Raw genomic sequence first — 21,774 nt, forward strand, 5'->3', positions numbered from 1 at the left:
TATGCAAATGCTCCGTCAGGCGGAGGGCAAGGCTGAGTAGGTTACTGACGGGCCGTAGAGTACACAACATGTCCCCCACTCAGCCAGCCAGACAGCCAGCAGAGACACTGACAGAGAACAGAGGGGGGAGAGAGAGAGAGGGAGAGAGACTATAGGAGGATACCAAGAGTCAAAATCGCCACCTTTTCCAGCTCTTCCTCTTTCTCTCCACCTGGTTTGATTAAGCGAGCCAAGAGAATTCTAAAGAGACTTTTATATCAGCCAGACCCACACTGGCCTGGGCCCATCTCTGCTCCTTTCTGTTACTAATACGTATTTGACACACAAACACACACACAAATAAGCACCTACAGTACATCTTCACTCCCAAAATGTCCCATAGAGGAACGGTTTTAGACGACTTATATATACATACCTTACACTAAACAGAACTGAAATCAATCACAGTCAGATCATGTTGAAACTGCTGCTATAAAACTTTTACATTATGGACTTTGTTGATACGTCTGCTCACAGTAGCTTTAACGTGACTCAAGTGAAGGGAATTAACTCTGCAGACCAGTGGTTCCCAACCTGGGGGTCACGACCCTTTCACTTTTTAAGATTATTCTGAAGGGACATAAGGTGTGTCACAGTTAAGGACTAATGTTAAAAGACTTTTATTGTTATAGTTGAGTTTTATTTTGAACATGTGTTTGTCATGCTTATGGACATACTAGTTCACTTCCTGTCAGTCATTTTTTTAAGTCAGCTGAATCTGTTCACATGGTTTTTATCTTGACTCCAGTCCACATTGTAAACACCACGGATGCAATTTCGTAAGTAAATATGCTCATAGTTGCCATTATAAGTTAATGGTAAAGGTATAATAAGTAGGATTTTTCATTTTGCATTTTGTCAACAACACATTCAAACGGGGCCCCTCCTCCTGTGCTCTTCGTCACAAGAAGCCCACTCTCACTCTCTTGTGCGAGAACACGCCCACCCCGGCTTGCGCTAGCATGCTAACTGTCGGCACCTTCCTGTCCAACTCTGCATTGCTCTTTCGCAATGTTCGCCGGTCTGAATGGGGCCCAGTTGCTAATCTGAACCACTCCCACACTCACCTATACACTGTGATTGGCTCAGGGAACCACAACAGCGCCCCTCCTGAAAACGTCCTGTGCAAAGCAAAGCAACAGAATAGACGCAGAGGGAAGGGTCTCACACAGATCTGCACACACACTCACCAACACAAATGTATAGAGGCCATAAGTGATGATTTATATTATATTATATTTGTAAAGGTCTGTACTTTTTTTTGTAGGAAAATCCTACTTATTATACCTTTAATGTTATTTACATAAAAAGCTAAACTCATTTTATTTACATGGATTCATTTCAAATATTGGGGCTGCACTGTAGTGCAGTGGTTAGCACTGTCACCTCACAGCTAAAAGGTTTCAAGACATGCTCGTTAGGTTAATAGGTGACTCGAAATTGCCCTCAGGTGTGAATGTGAGCATGAAAGGTTGTCTGTCTCTATGTGTCCCTGTGATTGACTGGCGATCAGTCCAGACTGTGCCCCACCTCTTGCCCTATGACAGCTGGGATAGGTCCCCCCTGTGACCCTGAATAGGATAAGTCATCTTTTTGCAAGCTGCAAGGTGAGATGGTAAAATAATTTTATTTTTTTTTCTCTTATTTTCTATCTTATATAACTGATATCAGTGTATTTATTATTGATGTAATCAATATTCATAGTTTTGTACCCATATGTAATAAAAGAAGGGGGGTAGGGACTTGAAGACTGGAAGGGCAAAATCGACATATGTATGAGAGTGAGAGAGCAATCAATGATTTGCTGTCAGTTAAATTTACCCTCCAAAACATTTGATCACAAAAACAAACAGTATTCTACTACTCACTGAAGTTTTGCTTTTTTTTCAACTTAGTAATAATGATTCAAATGAAAAAATCCAAGAAGTTTTGAGAGGGAAGATCAGTGTCTGATGGACATTATGCACATTCTCAAGATGAAACAAGTGCAAGTAGACACAGCTACATTTTAAGGCGTCACTAGCCAAAACAATAGGGCGGTTTGCATGACAGGTTGTGTTAAAAACATTCCTATTTCTTAGCTTTTGTTTCCTGCATTTTATATCTCGACCTCATGATTGTTTTGACAATCCAGTCCGAGGAACTCTCTATTCACCTGAACTGAAGTATTTGTGCTTGAACTGTGAGCAGTGTTGTTCCATTCACTCAAGAGTTCACTAAAATATGTACTTACAGTCATTGAAGGCATATTCAAACTCCTGCAGCGTTTTGGGGAAAGTGAAAGGAGGTTCATCTTTCTTCATCAGTTCATCCAAGTCTATTCTTGACAGCAAATCTGAGGAGGAAGAGAAAAGATGAGATGAGAGCTAAAATGAGTGACGACAACGTTTCTTCAAAGAAAGTCAAAATTTCATGTCATCATCTCAATCACAACATTATAACTGTACAATATCCAGCAACCTCACCTACATTATTATTTGATAATGTCTCCTCGTTATGTTAACTTATAAAGCAACAGTTCTTTCTGCTCCGCAAAATGCTCATGTGGCATTAAGGGTGGAATTAATAATGACCAACATAATCAAACCAAAGTATTTTTCTGAACATGCTTAAAGGGCAGGTGAAAATGCTTCACTCAAAGTAAAGTGGAACATTTTTGGTCGTATATATACTCTATTCTAGGGGCCAGATAAAGTCTAAATATGAACAGTTAATAAAGCTTTCAGTGTGACAAAAATAATGTGTTTAGAGTCAGATAGGCCTCAAAAATATAAATGGAAACAATAACAAGAGCTAGAGAACATTGTGACATGCACAATATTGTTGCATTTAACACATTAAAATCTGTGTTCCTTGTATTACACAAGTCAGGCATGTTGGTTGGCTTGCCTTCAGGTCAAGATAGGAGATAAACTTGAGAGTCGACTTGGCAATTTTTCAACAAGCTTGGTATCATGAAAAGGTGGGTAGGAAATGAACAGTGTCTAACTTCCCTACATGCAGCCAGTACCCAGTGTACCCCACTCATTTGCCAGTAAAAGCACTGCACATGACACAAAATCGAAACGTCCTGTCCAAAATCAAAAAATTATTTTAATAGTGTAAGTAAAATCTGACTTTCAGGGCTACATATATGAGCCTACAGTGCAGATAAATTACAGAGTATGAGGGACTAGGAGGCCATCACAGCCAGGAGTCAATCACAGGCAGCTGTCAAGGTCACTGTCCTGTACCGGCGCAGACCTGCACTGTGTCAGGAGAACTAGCGGTGCCAATGTAGTAAATGCGCACTAAACAAAAAGTAGTAAACACTAAATGAAAGCTTTAGGCAGCATATGGACAGGAAGAATCCCTTGAAAAAAAACTAGCTAAACAACAAATGCCAGTGCAATGAAACAGGCATCTGGGCATAAAGTTAGTGCAAGCACAGAGTTTTGTTATGAACGGGCTATCCAATATAAGCAGCCTATGAATGGCCTTGGACAGCAACTGCCTGCTGTATTCTGGTTATTATAACTTCTTCATCTTTTTAGCATAAGGGAATACCACAGCTCCTTTTTTCTGTTCATGTAGCACCGGTTTCAAAAATACTTCCATCTTTCTACTGCATTGACAGCTCAGTTTTATAAAAAGACCATCTTTTTAGAGGCAGTATATACCCTTTAACTAGGGTCAAAGCAGCTGGCATATCTAGGAGAGTCTGATTAAATGGAGGGACACATTTGTCTTTTTGTTGTAATTATTAATTTACAGCAACTTAAATTGAACCTAGGAAAAAATATATATTAAAAAATCAAAAACATTTCATGCTTACCTTTTAGTGCTGTGGTCTTCTCTCTGTCCTCCTGGCCAGCTATCTGGGCCATTGTGATCCACAATATGTACAGGGCTGGTGTGGCAGCACAAAGATGAGAGAGCATGGGTCCTCCCCTCCCAAAGATCACTGAGGTGCGGCCTGTCACAGGTGGAAATTAAAAAGGAGAAAATAAGGAGCAGAAATCAGCACTGCTGTAACAATTGTACTGTATTATATCATACTATAGCATGCCTATAACTGTCAAGGAATTAATCCCCTTTTAACTGACCCAAGTCCATTAAGGAAGCTGCCTCATAGCTGGAGCACCTGTTAGGTGGCAGGAAGCCAAAACATTGTAGCTAACTGTTGAATCCTACACTGCTCTACAGGCTAAAAGCTTATAGCATACTGAACGAAACGGGGCATTGTTCAGCACACTGCATGCGCACCTACCTACGAATATTGGTCCACATTATTACAGTAAAACGTGTAATAGTTCGTGCGACAGTTGCCACTCGTGTGCGCGCTGAACTTTGCACACGTGCAACAACTGAATTAATTAAGCAAACATAGCAAAGTTAGTCGTGCTTTAAACCCCGCTGCAGGCGGTTCAAACATTCACATTAACAGGCTTAGCAACCTCAGACTGCTCTGTCATTTCCTCAAAGAGAGTCAACAGCTGTGTAATGTTTCGTACTCTTAAAAACAACTCCCGGAATGTGTGTAGTCGGTCTACAAGGAGCCACAGCGAGCAGGTAAGTTACAGCAACATATTCGTGCTTTATTTCACATTCTTTTCAACCAAACGAAACACGGAGTTTCTGAGAGGAACAGCTGTGTACAGGAGATGCATGCATGCTTTTTGTTCGACTCACGCACCATCATCAGTAAATGCGACTGTCCAGTAGCTGCTGCTTCCTTGAAATTTCTAAAACAGGAAGGACTCTGAGCAGAGCCGAGCATGGAGAGCGTGAAGCTTCCGGGTTACCGGGGCAACGGACTGGAAGCGAGATTTAAAGGAACAGTAGCACAGCAGCTGCTCCGGTTTATACAGATGTTAACTCCTCTGTGTTATTTCTACCACTCGGATTCAGTTTACCATTTTATGCTACTTATATTTATTTTAAACGCAATTCAGGAGGATATATTTTACTTTTAGTTCAATACATCTATTTCACACTGTATTTAGAAACTAATAAAGACATAACGTGTTAAACAAAGCGTAATTTTACTAAATATGATGTGTCTTAGAAACCATTGTCCCTTGACAATATTAATGTACAAGTTTAACTGCATATACTCAGATATGAATTAATCTATTTTAAACAACAGCTTGTGCAGGATGGGTAAATAAAGAAAAAAAGATGAACTCAATGATTTTGAAGGTGCAAATGTTTTACAATGTTAGGAAAGTAGATGAGGAATGATGAGCAATATTGAAATCCACAAAATGATACATCTAAAAATGTTGCCTTATTACCTGAGAATAAAGGAGAATATCCCAGTAAAGAAATAGTACTGATTAAACAAATTTCCTTTTTCTTAAATAACATTAATATGCAGAACTTTTACTTGAAATGTTTGGTTTTTAAACTTTAATTATGCAACTTTTACTTAAGTAAATTATATCTCCACAGCCAGTGATGTTTGTATGAGAACATCCATGTGATGACTAGGGGGGATAAGGGCCTAGACAGGCAAAAAAAAATGTCAAGGATCATTTAAAAAACTGAATAAAGTCACTATTTTATAGGAAAATACAAAAAAAAGTTGCACAATCCAAGTAAGTAACGTGACTTGTGAGAGTTGCATACCATGTGATTTTGCATCAGGCAGGCTGATTGACTCCATGCCATGCTTGTGTGTTAGGCATACACTATGTCCACACCTCTACGCTAACAGTTTTATGTTGTTATATTCTGCATCGCATCAGAGGAACTACATAACACACTGATTGTATGTGTTGAAACTAGGAGTACAACACTTTTGACAGGGCCATAGGGCAAGTGTTGTAGCTTCTTGGCTTTCAAGTGGAAATTGACTAAAAATTATTTGATATAAATCCCTCAAATAAACAAATTATACAACATAATTCGCTTTGATACAATAATAAAGGGCATAGTTTGGCCTGCAGGAGGATGTAAGATCGTCTATCTATTGTGGAACTGTTACGGTGACACACCAACTAACACACCCTGTTGATCTTTACCATGTAGGCTTACCTGCGGCTGTGCTTAATGACATGTGCTTTTGATTCACAGAAATAGCCTCCTGGTTAAAGTTGGATGCCCTACTTCCGGACCGCCTCTTTAAGTTGAAGCTGTCTCTCAGGGGAGCTGAACTACCCTGTTTCCTCAAGCAAGACACTGAGATGCTGCAGACGGAGACCCAAATAAGAAAACTAGATGGCATATAGTGGAATTGATAACCACTGAGTTTGTAATGATAAAGAGGATGCTTCTTACTCCTTAGACTCCATGTAGCACAGTGGAGTGTGGACTTTAGTCTGTTGACTTTAAAACAGTCAAAGCAGTTACACTTTACGTACATTTCACTTATTCATTCAAGACTCATTTTCATGTTTCTTACAATTGTGCAAGCAGCAATGACATTATAATAGGTCGAATAAAGAAGTAGGAAAGCACGGATAGTATCTGTGACTTTGACTGAATTTGGCAAAAGTGCACTATGATTTTTTTTTACCGTTAACCAAACAATGAGGAATTTGAACTACATGCTGACACAAAGCCTGTTGTACATCACGGAGGAACACACAAATAAAGGCAACACGTTTCTGCTGAGAGTTTGCTGTGGATAATGCACTCACACACTGAGGTGTAATCAATTGAAATGGAAATGAGAGGAGTCAAAGTGCTGCGACTGTTTATCCTGCATAAATATGTCATGATGAGCTCTGGGATTCTCCGATGTTTATGTAGGTTTGATAATCCCTCAATGAATACAGTGTAATAAAATATTCTTTTTATTCTTTGTGATGAATCATTCTTCGTAATGATTTGTTGTGAATTATGCTGTCAGCTTTTCTGAGAGATGTCTTCTAAACCTTTCAACCATTGGAAACCCTACAGGTGCGTACTTTAGGAGGGAGGGCGAGGGGGAAAGAAAGAGATCAAAGCTTCTTTTTTCAGTTATCTTACAAGAACCATACGGCTATAGCCAAAATAACACTAAAATTAAACTGCTGTATACCATACATTTACTAAGACTAATGGTGCTTTGTTGCCTTTTAGCCTTAATTGAGTCACAGGCACAATCCAGTGGCTGAGCATTTCATTGTCTTTTGTATTCTCCAGGTGTTTAGGCAATCCCAATCTAGCTGCATTTGCATTAAAAATCGAGTTAGAGAAAGAAACATCTCTCTCTGGAGCAGGACACGTTTTCTGCTCCTCTCAAAGGAGAGTGTGCAGTATCCTTTGTGAGTTGAAACACTATTCTTGTTGATGAAAAGAGCCTCATTTCAGTTGCTTAATCTCCATTTGAATATCAGATTTACAAGCTAAGAACATCTGACGTAGTCAGAAACGTAATGCTAACTTCATATTCATGAATCATCCTGAATTATTGAGATCACACAAATTGATCATACGTCTGAAGAAGGAGTACATTGGACGGTGAAGTAAGAATATGTTTTTTTTTTAATGTTTAATTCTAAAACACTCCATCTCCATCTCATAAATAAGAAAATATGGACAAACTTGGCAAAATATACTGAGCAATCGTATTACAGATGAAATAAATGTTTTCTCCGTTTGCACAAAACACCGACTGATATTACATAGTGGGGCAGATTTTTGGGACACACTGTAATCAAAAACATACATCATCTCGCTTCCCAGCCGTAATATTTGATGTTTGCTTTCAGGAACCAGGAGGAAGTATGCTGACACCAATGTCTTTACACTCACTGCCTCAAAAAAAAAAAAAAAAACTTCAACTAGCGACAGTGATCACACAGTCCCATCTTGTCCCAGGCAAACAAATCCAGGCTCTCCATTTCCCAGAACTGATTTCTGGAGATGTGCTCCAAAAAGATGAAATGCGTCTGATGCAGCACAGAAAAGCACAGAGAGTTTGTCTGCGGCGTACGTGTGCATAAGGAGGGAGGCGACGTCTGCCTCACTCTTTTTGTTGTTCCACAGCTTCTGGTCCGCTCTCTCTCTCTGCACACGTATGCAAACTTCATGCATACACACACACACACAGATTATACTACCTTGAGAGTTCCAAGCGAGCATTACAAGCAAACATTTACAACATGATAAAAAATCTAACTGCGTGGACTGTTATTGGGCAGCAGTCTCATCAGATGGTTGTGTGTCCCCCGGGGTCTGCTCTCCTGGTGTCTCATCAGCTTCAGGAGGGTCCTGCAGTCCCGGGCTGCAGCAGCAAACGAAATAGGCTTTCTGAAGTTCCTCCATCATAGATTTCTCTTCATTTTCCAGCTCTGCATCCTCCTGCATCTCCCACCTGGAAAGCACAGAGAGACCAGAACATCAGCTGTTTTTATACCAACACACATCTGTCAATCAGGGTTAAATGGAAACACGCAAACCGCAGAAACTGTATGAAGATTGTGCCAAGCGACAGAATTAAAAACATCATAAAAGGGACCTCGCTGCCTACAACTTGGCTTGGGTTTAACACAGAATGAGGAGAAACCTGTTGCTCAAAAATAACACTGTCTCACACGTCTCAGACTGAAATTCTCTGAGGCTCCACAAGCCACACTATCACTCTTTAAGTTCCCACACAGGAGTCATCTTCTTTCATGCGGTGTGGGTCAGTGATACATCGTCAGGATTACAGTTTGCAGTCATCCAAGCACACATTAAGAGACCAGCGAGCATTCACAGCAGCGGTTCTCACTCCCAAGTGGTCCAATGCGGCAGCTTGGTCAGTGGCCCAGAGCTTCAAAACATGACACTATAGGTACCCCTCTAGCATCATATCTGGGCGCTGTTCTCCACCTTTTGTTTTGATGTGACATTGGAGTAAGGTGACAAAATAAAAAGAGCGCATAGGTCTGCTTGGGGTGGCATCAATCAAACACAAGACTTTCATTTAGAACACTGGGGTTTCCTTCCTGTGTGAAACACATACGTAGGGTATAGTTACATAATGTGCCTATGTTAGTTCCCAAACATGACCTTGGTCCAAAATTTTAAGAGGGGGTATTCACATTTGGGTGTTTCACATTTTTAAACATATATACAATGTTGGATGTCCGTACTAAACATGCGAAAAGTTTCAAATTTGTAGGTAAAAGTATGTTCAAGTAATCCCCTGCTAAAAAAGTCTTGCTTGCTTTCAGACAGACTTCTCCAGGTGCTTCACTTTGTGATGTCACAAAGTGGAGGAACTCTATATTTGGGCATCTGCTCGAGACACAGCAGAACGTCCTTCCCCTGGCACAGTTCAAGGACACGCTCTCCTAGCAGCTCATTCTGCCTCTGAAATTTTTTCACTCCATTACTATGATTAACTGCTCTGCCTGTCAAGTTGGTTAAGAATGTCTTGGCTTGTAGGGGCGGGGTTTCTTAGCTGTCGTTTCAGGCAGAGGCTGTATGAGGGCCTGCACAGAGCATCAGTGTAAGAAAATAGTCAATTATGCTAAGGTACTCCACAGAGTGAAATATGAAGCTTGAAACTAGCATAACACCCCACCTTTAAGCAAGTATTTTTTGTGCCTAAACCTGAGCAAGTTGTTTTGGTGTCCAAACAATGATTGCATGTTAATAATTGTTGCAAGCCCAAAAGTCCAAAAATGTTAAATGTTTGTTAAGAAGCTTTATTTTGAAAATCTAATCAGACGTTGATTATCTATTATTGCTAATTTAAAGGCTTTATTTTAAATTTCTATTTATATCTTATTCTAATATTCTTATTCTTAAGTTTGGACGTTATATGTTCTCCCTGTGTAGGTTCCCTCCAGGTACTCCAGGTTCTTCCCACAGTCCAAAGACCCGCTCGTTAGATTCATTGGTGACTCTAAAATTTCAAGGCCTGTCCCAATGACGGCTGGGATAGGCTCCAAGGAAATAGTGCTAAAGAGACAAAACATGCTTGTGGCTTTCCGTAGGCCTCAATGTGTCGTCTCTACTCTCTTCCTCTAACAACTGTTGAACTCCACACCATCCCTGTTTGGGTGACTAATTTCAAACATGGAGGAAATTGCTCCTCACATCTTGTTTAACCGCTTCTACATTACGTCCCTCCATCACATTTTCTAATTCTACAAGCTGCTGTGTGGACGGAGGGCTTCGGTATGAAGACATCAAGGGTAGTCACGTTGTAATTCACTCTCAGTATTTCAATGGAGTCTCACGACAAGTGACTGTGGTCAATCAAATCCATATGTAGAGCTGGCTGCAGGCTGTCTTTGAGCTGCTGCATCACACTCCCTCCAAAGGAGAATTATATGTCTGACTGCAAATGATTGCATTTTCATTGCAATCTCTGTGTCTCCTTTTATCCCAGCCTCCCTCCCCTCCGATTCCTCGCAGTATCTTCAAACATGTTGCATGTAGTCGTGCTCTGTGCATGTGTGTGAGGCTTACATGTGTGTAAGGAGGAAGAGGGGGTAAAACGCCAAGTGCATCGTGCATGTGTTCATGCATACTAATACTTTGATGAAGTTTCAGCCTCTGTCCTCATGTGTGTATCTGGACAAATGAGCCCTCTTTTTTTCTGTTTCCCAAAGACCATCAGTGTGGTAATGACTGTAAGAGGGGATCTGTTTATGGATCTATGAAGCTTTCACAAAGGTTTTCTCTCATGTAATTGCATTCTCCGTCTGCATGCATCTTTGTCACTAGTTTCTCTGTTTTTCTGGGTATTTTTGTGTCAATCTAGACCTCTCTCTTACATCCATCAGAGACTTAGTGGTCTCTAAAAAAAAGGCAGAACAAAGGGGGAAGTACTTTAGTCTGCCTCTGATGATTACTGTAGACTCTGTTGGGAGAATGCAGATGACTACCGAGGGCACACAAATTGCCCCTACATTATTTTGTCAGTGACAGAAAATCAAAATCAGTTCCTCTAAATAACCATTATGGGACACGAACAGTCACACAAACAAAACAATACAAATGTCACACAGTGTGCAGAACAAGAGCAGGAAGGGAGAACAGAGAGCTGCAGGAACGGCGGCCAATAAAGGAGGGAGCGAGAGAGGAAGGAAGACAGGAAGGTACGCTAAAGGTTTTTCAATGTTTAATTTTCAAATAGGATTAAGCAGAATGACATTTAGCTGAAGGTTACAGGCTCAGCATTGTCTTAGCTGATATTGATATGCAGGAGGCGCCCTGCTTGTCACCGGGACAAACACCGTTGATGAATGAGAAGCCTTTCCCCAGGAAGGTGTTAAGTGCAAATTTGAAATGAGAGCGAGGTAGAGGTGGAGTGGAAGAGAGGGAGAAAAAGAAGGCAGAGATTGAATTACAATGATAGTTGCCATGTATACTGTCACTAGATAATGTTGCCAAAAGTGTAAATTGTTCCGTAAAATAACAGGTTGCATATTTGTTGATCTCGTGCTGAAAATGAGCCAAAAAACACACAAGGTGCTTCGCTGTGCGTATCTAATTTCAACAACTACAAATCAACAATGCCTCTTAGAAATGCATAAGTAGGCGAAAGTTGACAATAACTTCACTGTATCCTCATTTCGGCAAGTTTTTCCCCTGGAATTTACATCTTAATAAGGCGAGTCTTACCCTTTAATTCTTATGGGCTCTGCTCATTTCTCATGCATTAATACTGGAGCTGCTGACTTGGCTCTTCCTCTGAATACAGAATAGGACACACATATTAAGACTCATATATTTACAGGATTGATGCCACGGGAGATTGTCTCAGAGTGAGATGAAAAGGCTGGCTCAGATGTATTTCAACGTGAACATCAGTGTAAGCTGTCCTAATCATGGTGCGATGCAGGCACGAGACAGAGAGAGCATCCATCCTGATTTTCAGCTGATAATGAGTAGTGATGTTTGACAAATTAAGAGCATAAGCCCGGCTCAGAGATCATCCGGCAATCAACTTACTCACTAAATCTTACACAAAACACAGCACACATGAAACTTTGATGTTCAGCTTCAGCGATGTGGAATCCGAGAGAGGGAAAATATTAACACGGAGACGGGAAAGAAAAAGGAAGAAAAGAATAGAGTCAAAAATAAAACAGGCAAAGGAACGAGTGGAAGAAAGTGGGCGAGCAGGAAGACAAAGTGCTCCAACGATGGTGAGAGACAGTGGCCAGTGGTTTCCTCTGCAGCTGTCAGTGGGCTGAGTGGTTTCTCTCACAGTGTCGGGTGTTTGTGCTGCGCTGGGTGCCCTGCCTGCTCTGCCACTGGGACCGCTGTTTGTTTAAAAGGCTCGCCTGTCAAACAGAGAGCGCCACCGACTGCCAGACACTCGGCTAAATGACTCTGACAGCAGCCCTAATCAGAGGCTTTGCACATTGCCGCGGGGCCTGGAGGATCCATCATAACCCAAGCCTAAATATTTAAAGTGCTAAACTTTCCAAAGGTCAGGCCTTTCCATGCATGCCAGGGCGACATGTGTCAGGGAAGTAGGAAGAGAGGGAGTGAACGAGAGAGAGAGGGAGACTATAGTTAAATGTCCTCACATGTCCTATCATTTTAAACCGTGTGAGAACCACTTTCACTTTTAGACCTTCAGAGTCAGGTTACTGTTTGTGAGCGGACGTTATTTCACTGGTCTTCAGCCGTCTCATTTGGGGTTAGAATTTTGGATCAGACTGAGAGATGAATTATACAACAACATTTGTAAAAAATAAAAAATAAACCCATGTCAGCGATGGGTTTGCAAAAGACAGGAGAGTCCCTCACTAACCAAGACACTCAGATTCACCCTTTGTCTCTGAAAGAAGGATATAAGATATATCAAAACCTGTGAGTCATAAAAACCAGCCTGTAGACAGCACTGAGTGAGCAGTCTTCTCGGAGAAAGCTCGACTCACGAGCGATGCATGAACCTTTCGAACCAGACCGGATAAGTTTTTAAAAATTCAAGCAGTAACTTTTGGCTGAGTTCAGAGTTTGGGTTATTTGTCTAAAGGTGATGAGTAAATGTGAGGTCAGTGGATGAACATAGGTGGAAGAATGTAAATACAACGTATGGCTTTATGTCATCCTGTAGCCATGTTAATTCCACACTGTAAATGACCTAAATAATTGTTGTTTTTGCCTTTTTTATTTTGAAGGTACCTTTCTCTAAAACACTGATGCTGATGAAGTTCGACAGCCGGAGCATCAGGAAGGGATGATTCAGGGTCGAGGTCTCATCTTGAGATTCTTCAGCCTCCTCCTGGAGTTCGACTGCCGGTGGATCAGTGAGGGACAACTCTCGCTTTTTGGTCTTGTCCTGAGAGTCTTCAACCTCACCTTGGAGTTCAACTGACAGTGGATCAGGGAGGGACAACTCATGATTGTTGGTCTTCTCAGAGTCCTCAACCTCCTCTTGGAGTTCAACTGCCAGTGGATCAGGAAGGGATGACTCATGATTGTTGGTCTTTTCAGAGTCCTCAACCTCACATTGGAGTTCCACTGCCAGTGGATCAGGTAGGGAGGACTCCTGCTTCGAGATCTTATCTTGAGAGTCTTCAACTTTCTCCTGGAGCTTCTCCTGCTGACATGGCTCAGTCTCATGCTTCTGCTCACAGCTGCTGATGTTTGTTTGAGGAGGCATACCTCTCTCAGCTCTGTGGAAAGCTCAAGGTTGATTGAGGTCTGGATGCTCAGCTGAGTTTTCAGCTCCTTGTTCTCTTGTTGCAGTTGCTGTAGGTTCACCTGAATCTTCAGCTCTTTCAAGAGAACCCTCTCCTTTTCAAAAGTGGTTTGCTGCAGGATGTTTATCTCATCCGCCATATTTTGGCATCATGTTCAGCCCTCATGTTAGAGATGACTTGCTGGTACTCCAACCCTACATCTGCATGAGTCTGGACTTCCTTCTCCATTCACGATTAAGGAAGTCAACTTGATGTCTGACAGTGGGGACTTCAGTTTCATACCTTAGGCTGAGGTTTTGGTGGGAGACTTTGAAGTTTTCTTGTTCTTCTCCTTCTCCTGCTGCAGCTCCTTCATTAACTTCTCCTGGCTGATTCAATGTGCCACCTGCAGCTCCTCATAATCTTCTTTAAGATTTTTCTTATTGTTTATCTTAATTTTTCCTCTCACCTGAGACGTAATCTGGCCGTTTCTGAGCATTTCATCATCATTGTAGAATCGCACTTTCTCTAGATCTTTCCTCTGCACTCAGCTTCTGTCGCAGATCTTTCAGTTATTTTGTTTTCAGCAACTGTTTTTGTGTCACCCTCAAATCATACTCATACTGCCTATTTTGTCGACGGAGATCCTCAAGCTCCATCAATTCCTCCTGATTGAGCTCCTGAGCTGTTTATAGTTGTAGTCTGTTTCTGATGAATGGATGTAGTCTGTATCAGTGGTCTTTGTAATGACTTGTATGTCTCTCTTTCTCTCAGGGATTTTACTCTCTGCTGACCGATCTGAAATGATCTGACTGGCTGAATAGGTGCAGCCTTATATAGAGACCTGCAAAGACTATGACTTCACACCTTTGATAATGTGTTCAGGCTATATTGCCTTGATCTTCAGTTTCTTTTCTTTTTTTGCATGTTGATATTCACAATTTACACTGTAGGAAATTAATATCTCACAGAAAATCAATATAGGTTATTTAAACACACTTCACAGCTATTGGCTACTGCAAACGCCAATCAATATTTGCAGCAAGTCCTGCCTAGTGTTCTGTGTTTACAGGAAACAGGTATGCTAAGAGTAATGTTGCTCTGCTAGCTGTTTCATGGGACAAAACAGAAAGCTTTAAATAGAAAGTTAAAAATGTTTATTTGGATTAAAAACAGAGTTATTATTTTATATTGTATTTAATTATGGTTACATGCAGCCCTCTTTGAGTTTGTGTTGTGTAAAATTGTGAATTTGTGGTTAAATAAACAACAAAATTAATGACAATATGATAAGTAAGGTTAGTTCGTTTTCATTGCATGGTTTAAAATACATAATGTCAAGGTTATGATTGAATTTAAGTTAACATTTAAAGGGTTAGAGTGACACATTTGTGAGATATAAAAGGATGTTAGTATTTTATTTGTTTTTCTTTAGCTCTTACAGAGTGTTCTTTCAGTAAAACACTGTGAACCATCAGTCAAAGAGTCAGACCATCATTCAGCCGGGATCGCTATACCATCTCATTTCCAGCCATTACACTTGGCCTCCGGTTTTGCCGGACAGTTTCTGCTGGAGTCTGAGAAGCACGGTGCACAGGAATAATTCAGGACAAAAGAGAAATTAAAGCACCCTAAGAGGGGACAGAAAGCATTTGGGGTTTTTGTTCATGTCACTGCCATTTGCTGTAAGTCAAACTGAGACGTCGCTTGGCAAGCAAAGTTACAATATGCGATATCAAGCCATCAGATTCTTGACCTTAATCTAAAGTGTTACTTGAAATTCAAATAGAAAAACAGGGTGAGTGGAGGGAGACAGACACAAGTGATATGACGTTTTAAAGGGAAAATTATATAAAAAGGCAAAAACAAAAATAAGTTATTAGCTGGAAAATGGATATTTCACATTAGAATCTGGTTCAGTTGGGGCAACGGACAAGTTCACAATACGGGGCAGGGAGGGGGGGTCATCTGTTTGACTCAATTTCCATCGAGAAGCAAACATCCAATTCAATTTAGATATGTGCCTGTGCTAAGCTACGAGCCAGAGGGAGATTGTAACTGACAGCCATTGGACAGCCGGCTGGATTTGAATATTGACGAGACAGAGACTTGACAGAAGGGATTATGCTCTACCTTCTGACTTACTAGCCGCTACACTGATCCATTCTATTGTCACATCAACTCAGTGTCAGGTCTACAGTATGTCCGTGTGGTGCGCCGATGCCACTCACTATTAGAGCCTACCTGGGATCCGTCTCAATCCAAAGTGATGTCCACTCAAAAGCTAGCAGAAACACAGCAAATCAACAAAGACAGAAATATGCGATATCAGAGCAAAGCTATTTTAAAGTTAACTGGAACCGGTAGCTTTACAATGCAGCTGCTGAGTTCAATGAAGACAATACAGATAGATACACACACAATGGTGTACTTTACTTGAGAGGATGACAAAATTAACTTTGCAACTGCTAACATCAACCTTTAACCTCTCTAAAACTATCCCTATATAAAGGCTAATACTTTCTAAGAATACATTCAACACACATACGCAGGCTAAGGCAGACACACATGCATGCACAAACATCTGCACTGTTCTCAGTGCAAATTTTGATCACATTCGAATGAACCTCCACTTTTATTCTTTTTATGTGTGTCTTGTGTGTGTGTGTTACTGTGTGGGTCAGATCCACAGTCTCATCCATGCCCGACCAGCCTCGTCTCCCACCCAGCATGCACCCGCTCATCTCGAGGGCGCCGAGAGCAGAGGAGTCATAGAACGCCTGATCAAAGGGCCTCGGACAGATCTGTGAAGGCCCTTTGAAAGGACATCCACAGTTACACAAGTTGACACGCTTGTACGTGCTTTGGCTCAGACACAAACCCCAGCTCAGAGGCCTGCGCGTGGGCGCACACACGCACACACACACACACACATTATTGCATGCACAGAGGGACATACAAAAGTTAAACTTCAAACACGCTATGGTTTTAAACTTCAAATCCAAGCAATGATAAGTCCAGCACATCAGAGAGCACAAAGGGCCTTTTCCTTAAATACATCACACACACGCGCACACGCACACGCACACGCACACACACACACACACACACACACACACACACACACGCACACACCCTTCTGCCGAGGAATCCAAAGAAACGGGGAGGCTGAGAAAGAACGAGTTGGGTTGTGACGTACAGAATCTCGACTGAAAAGTAGAGTCATAATGTATCTGATCTTTTAAACTATCAGTGCACATTACTCACATCTAGATATCTGTATTGACAAATCTCTGAGCAACATAAACACACTTGAGTATTTGGACGTGTAAATTAATGTTCCGACAGTGAAGCATTGCACATGTGCAGTGGTGCTACACAGAAGAAAGTTTCAGAAAAAGCAGTATGCTAATTAGCCTGGGGGTGGCCTGAATATGTTTTTCAAATGTATTATATGTTATTTGATTTGTCAGGTACAATTTTAGTATCCCGTCTGCAATCTGGCAAGTCACATCCGCAGTACAAAGTTGAAACTCAATGTAGGCTAACATCAGCTAATATTTGCTAACAAAGCTAAGCTAGCAATTGCCTTTATTGTATAGGACAGCTGAAGAGAGACAGGGAATGTGGGGAGGGTAGAGTGGGGGATGACATGCACTAAATGATAGGCAGACTGGGAGTCGAACCTGTGATCAGAGCGATAAAGACTATAGCCTCTGTACATGCTGCTCTATCAAATGAGCTAAACCAGCATCCCTTGAAATGGTTTTTAAGTAAGAGTTGTGCAGATGTCATCACACAAACACACTGCTTTGGTGGTATTGACTGTCATACCTGGAGAGAAATTTAGTAGCCATCTTTATCTTGTATTAACCTTACGACAGTCAGGGTAGTTGTTTCTCCCTGTTTCCCATCTTTGTGGCTGTGTGGCAGCTGTAGCTCGGCTGTGGCTCAGTGGTAGAGCCGGTCGTCTTTCAATTGGAAGGTTGGTGGTTCAATCCCCAGCTCCCTTGGTCTACATGTCGAAGTGTCCTTGCGCAAGACACTGAACACCAAAGTGCTCCCGGCGGCATAGCCAATGGTGTGTGAATGCGATCGACAGTTTGGCACTTTACGTAGCAGCCTCTTGAGTGGTTGGAAGACTAGAAAAGTGCTATATAAGTGCAGTCGATTTAGCATTTGTGCTAAGCTAACAGCCTCTTGGCTCCAGCTGAACAGACATTGGAGGTATGGAAACTTCCATAATGTTATTATATTATTTGAACTGATTCTGTGGGTTACTGTTTGACTTAAAACATGCGCCCATAATTGGTAAATTATATTTATGCATCTTGCTGTTGTGTTTTCCTCCAACATCCATTATAACATTATTTTGTGGTGCTGGTGCTGATTATGGCGGTCGAGGCTTCTTCATCTGTTACCAATATTTATAAATGGATAATAAAATAACTAAATAAAATAACTTAGTTATAGCTGTATTTACTGTGTGTGTGTGTTTTCTTGGCCAATTTTGTGTCCTTGCTACATAACGTTATACTATTTTGATGACTATGTATTCACGTCATGTGACCACATATTTCAGATCCCTCCGCATGGCTGTTTCTGGCTCCTCACTATTCTCTCCAGTCGTCCAGGGGAAAGTTTGTGTAAATTTGCGGTGGCTTAATTACTGAATAATTTAGACCATGCTCCAAATTAATGTAGATATTTCCATATTAATGTGTTTGCTCACCGATTCCACATTTATTTGTACTGCGGACAGGAGGGTAGCAATTATCACAGCATATCATAGCAGTTGTGCCGGTATTTCAGACATCATTAGGCTGCTTGTCCACCACAGTGTGACTGTGAGTGCTAGTCTATTGGACACAGTTTGGTACATTCCTCAAATAGGCTCGCTGTGCTTCTGTGGGTGAGATCTATCAAATCATGCTCCGGGGAGAAAAGGGTGAGGGGGCCTTGTTTGTGTTTGACAAGGTGAGGTCCAATTTAGGATCCTCGCTGTGTGTGAATGTATTATTACATGCAGACAACAGCAAATAACCCAACACCTGCCAAGTCGACACAGCCGACGTCTGCTGGTCAGTGCAGCGCAGTCGCTGACTGCTCCACACAGACACTGAGTTCTGCACATGTCCCAGGAGGTTGACAGCTCTCTGCTCCTCTTATCTCCCCTCCTCACCCCCACCTTACCTCACCCTTCTTTTCTCTTGCTCAGTCTCCCAACTGTTTGGCTCTTGTTAGGAGCTTGGCTGAGCAGGCTGGCACCTTTCACTGAAACAGCACCCAAGAGGAGGTTGTGACACAGGGAATTGCGAGCATGTGTATGTGCTTATGTGTGTCTGTGTGTGTGTGACCTCACTCACTTGAGCTGCTGTAAATCATTACAGCGAGGCCCTTCGTTAAGGAAGCCAACCACCTTGGCACCTTTCAGCCTTGTCCTGTGTTTGCCTGACGTCTCTCTGACATCGACTCAAACACCCACCTGGCTTCAACAGTTATTTCCAAAGGGAACTAAATGTGTCAAATAAATCTCAACTTTTTTATTAAATCTGATCAGCAATTATGTGTTTACATTTTGCTTTTCTGATTGTTTATCTGCGCATGACAGACTACCCTGTATGCCCCATGACCACCCTCTTCCCCTCCATTACCCTCCTCTTCGATGTTCCTTCAGTAACAAGGGGAGGCTAAGTTAGCAGGGCAGTCAGCAACTCAGTCATTCAGCCTGGCAGGCAGCTAGGCAGGCACCTGTTAACAGCCCCAGTGTGCCTGCAGGTCTGTGGGATCAAAAACCTCAGCAGAGGCAATCTGTCTTACCACATGAGCCAAAGAGAGAGAAGGATAGAGGAGAGAGATGGAGAGAAATAGATAAGTGGCAGGAGGGCGATAGAAAAAAAGGACAGGAAAGAACAGGCTCGAACTTTGGGTGAAGATGAAGACTCGATTGCAAAATGTACACACTAATAAGTGTGAACAAACTTAATGTAACTGGAGATATTCCAATACCCATCCTGATACTAGTGCGATTGAAAAGATCTAAATATTATAAGCAAAAAACATTGATTGCTGACATTTGGCTCTTCCAGCACCAAACTGTTGTTGTCACTTGATAATTGATTTTTGTGGGCTAAGGGCTTGTGTCCACTAACGGCGTTTTTCGCGCTGGCAGCGCCAACGACCTCAATTTCAGAGCACTTCTCACCAGCGCTTACTGTTCCTAGGTTACAAAAGTTGTATGCCGGCACTTCCGCTTCCCTGTCTATTTTAAGCTTCAGCTCCTGTCTCTGTAAGCTTAATATTTTATTTTATTCAAGGAAATTTGACAAAGAAAATGTATAAAAACGATGGAAAGGAATCGTGTCCTGCCGTTAGCAGCCGCTCCAGACATGAAACTGTACCCTCGAAAACGAAAGGATTAGCTTTACCTCCACCGTTGTTATCGACAAAGTTGATATCAGAAGTGCCTCCCCTTCTTGATTTTGATTGGTCGGTGAGGGAGAAGCGACACTGACTAGCGTGACGGTGTTCCGAAAGTTGAACTGTTTTCAACTGAGAGCGCTGTGAGACAATATACAGCTGACGCAGAGGGCGTTTTTGCGCTGAGGACGCTGAGCACTGAAAGTGCTGAAATGCATTGGTACCAGACAACTTAGAGACTCACAAAACACTTGGTCTTTACTGGTAAAAAAATTGCATCATACACAAAAGCCAGTCCGAAACGAGCTTCAAAATCCAGAGAGGAAAATGTATGAGCTGGAAAGCGATGTTCACGTTGAAGAACAAAGACAGTCGGGCAAATGAGGAGGGAAAACAAAGGGGTGTATGAGCGAGGTGGCTAATGACATAATCAGGGGCAGGTGTGTAATGAGGACAGGTGCTGGTAATCAAGGGGCCGGGAGACACATGAGGGCAGGAAGTGAAATGACAGGAGATGTTAGACTTCAAAATAAAACAGGAAAAGTAAGCAAATGTTAGAGATCCCGATACTGGTATCAACTCTAAATGTAACTACAAACATACTTCCAGATTAGTCCTCTAATAAAGGTTTTCAGGGAATGTCTCCAGTCATTCCAGTGCATCAGGTTCCCTTTTTCCTTTTCTCTGTAGTCACTCACCACACAACTTTTGTCTCCACTCTGAGATTACTTGTTGCCTCCTCCTTCTGCAATGAACTTAAACCTTCAACTCAACAGCCAAACCTCCTCTGCCACCAGATGTTCTTCACGCGCCCCAACTTCCTTCAGAGAATCAACATGAAAGCCTCTCACAACATACCATCTCCCTCTGTGTCTTGTGTCTGCATTTGGGTCTACTCCTTTAAACTCTGCCACCAAATGCATAAAATATCAGCCATGAATTAATGAACAAAGATGATTCTGATAAACAGTCAGTAGCTTTAGATTTTGCCCTCCTCACACACACAAGCGCAAACACTGAGAACAAGCATTCAGTCGTGCAATCTCCCCACTGAACCGCGCACAGAGAGATGTTCATTGTGATTTCACCTCAATGTGCTACCAGGAAATAGCCTATTACTTATTCAGTGCTTTCTCTTTGTCATTTGTGCATATATAAACTGTGAAATCTACTAAGGAGCGCTGAGGGTTGAGAAAGTGCGACTTGCTCTCAGACAAAGGCCTCGCTCTCACACATTGATCTGGCAAAACTTCTATTCAAACCCAGCTATATATCATCTCCACAGCCACTATGAATAAATTGCATATTTCAGCATATTCGACTTTTTTATGGATTATGTAGTGGCTTAGTTGGATAAGTTGCTACTATGGTTGATTTCATGCTGAGAGATCGCGCTTAAGAGCAGCAGATATGTCAGAATAAATTTAAGTTTCAGGAACCCAGTCGCAAATCCAAATCGAGACCACATCAGAACTCAACACAACAAAATGTCACAGCTGCAACAGAACTTTATACAACAGTTGTATTTTTTTGGGAATATGAAATGATTGTGAGTACATCTCGGATTCCACACAGGTAAACTATCAACTTTTTTCAGTTCCTGCTACACTGCATCAAAACTGTGTGTCACATATTCACAGGTAAACTAACTGACAAATCACAGACGTTTAATTAAAGCATGCTTTAATCTGAGTGCATACTGGTTTGATTTTGTAACATTAAGATGTGAATTTTGCTTAATAATATTGAGATTTATACAGTTTAACTT

At 41.6% G+C, this 21,774-nt stretch overlaps 2 protein-coding genes across 2 annotated transcripts in view; both read right to left on the minus strand.

Moving 5' to 3' along the window:
• Positions 1 to 3,969, minus strand: part of arb2a (ARB2 cotranscriptional regulator A) — a 146,515-nt gene extending 142,546 nt beyond the window's left edge. Inside the window, exons 1-2 of the mRNA XM_069683779.1 lie at positions 3,854 to 3,969; positions 2,273 to 2,374 (exon numbers count right to left, since the gene is read on the minus strand). Coding sequence (XP_069539880.1) covers positions 2,273 to 2,374; positions 3,854 to 3,959 — 208 coding nt within the window. The 5' untranslated portion in view covers positions 3,960 to 3,969. The remainder of the gene's footprint in view (positions 1 to 2,272; positions 2,375 to 3,853) is intronic.
• A 3,587-nt stretch (positions 3,970 to 7,556) lies between these two features.
• kiaa0825 (KIAA0825 ortholog) overlaps positions 7,557 to 21,774 on the minus strand; it is a 114,379-nt gene continuing 100,161 nt past the window's right edge. The window contains exon 22 of the mRNA XM_069683556.1: positions 7,557 to 8,323. Within this exon, the coding sequence (XP_069539657.1) occupies positions 8,140 to 8,323 (184 nt within the window). The 3' untranslated portion in view covers positions 7,557 to 8,139. The remainder of the gene's footprint in view (positions 8,324 to 21,774) is intronic.

The sequence above is a fragment of the Semicossyphus pulcher genome, unplaced genomic scaffold, assembly GCF_022749685.1.
Source record: "Semicossyphus pulcher isolate SPU_LCO1_2020_fin unplaced genomic scaffold, fSemPul1.0.p SCAF_6, whole genome shotgun sequence".
NCBI lineage: Eukaryota > Metazoa > Chordata > Actinopteri > Labriformes > Labridae > Semicossyphus > Semicossyphus pulcher.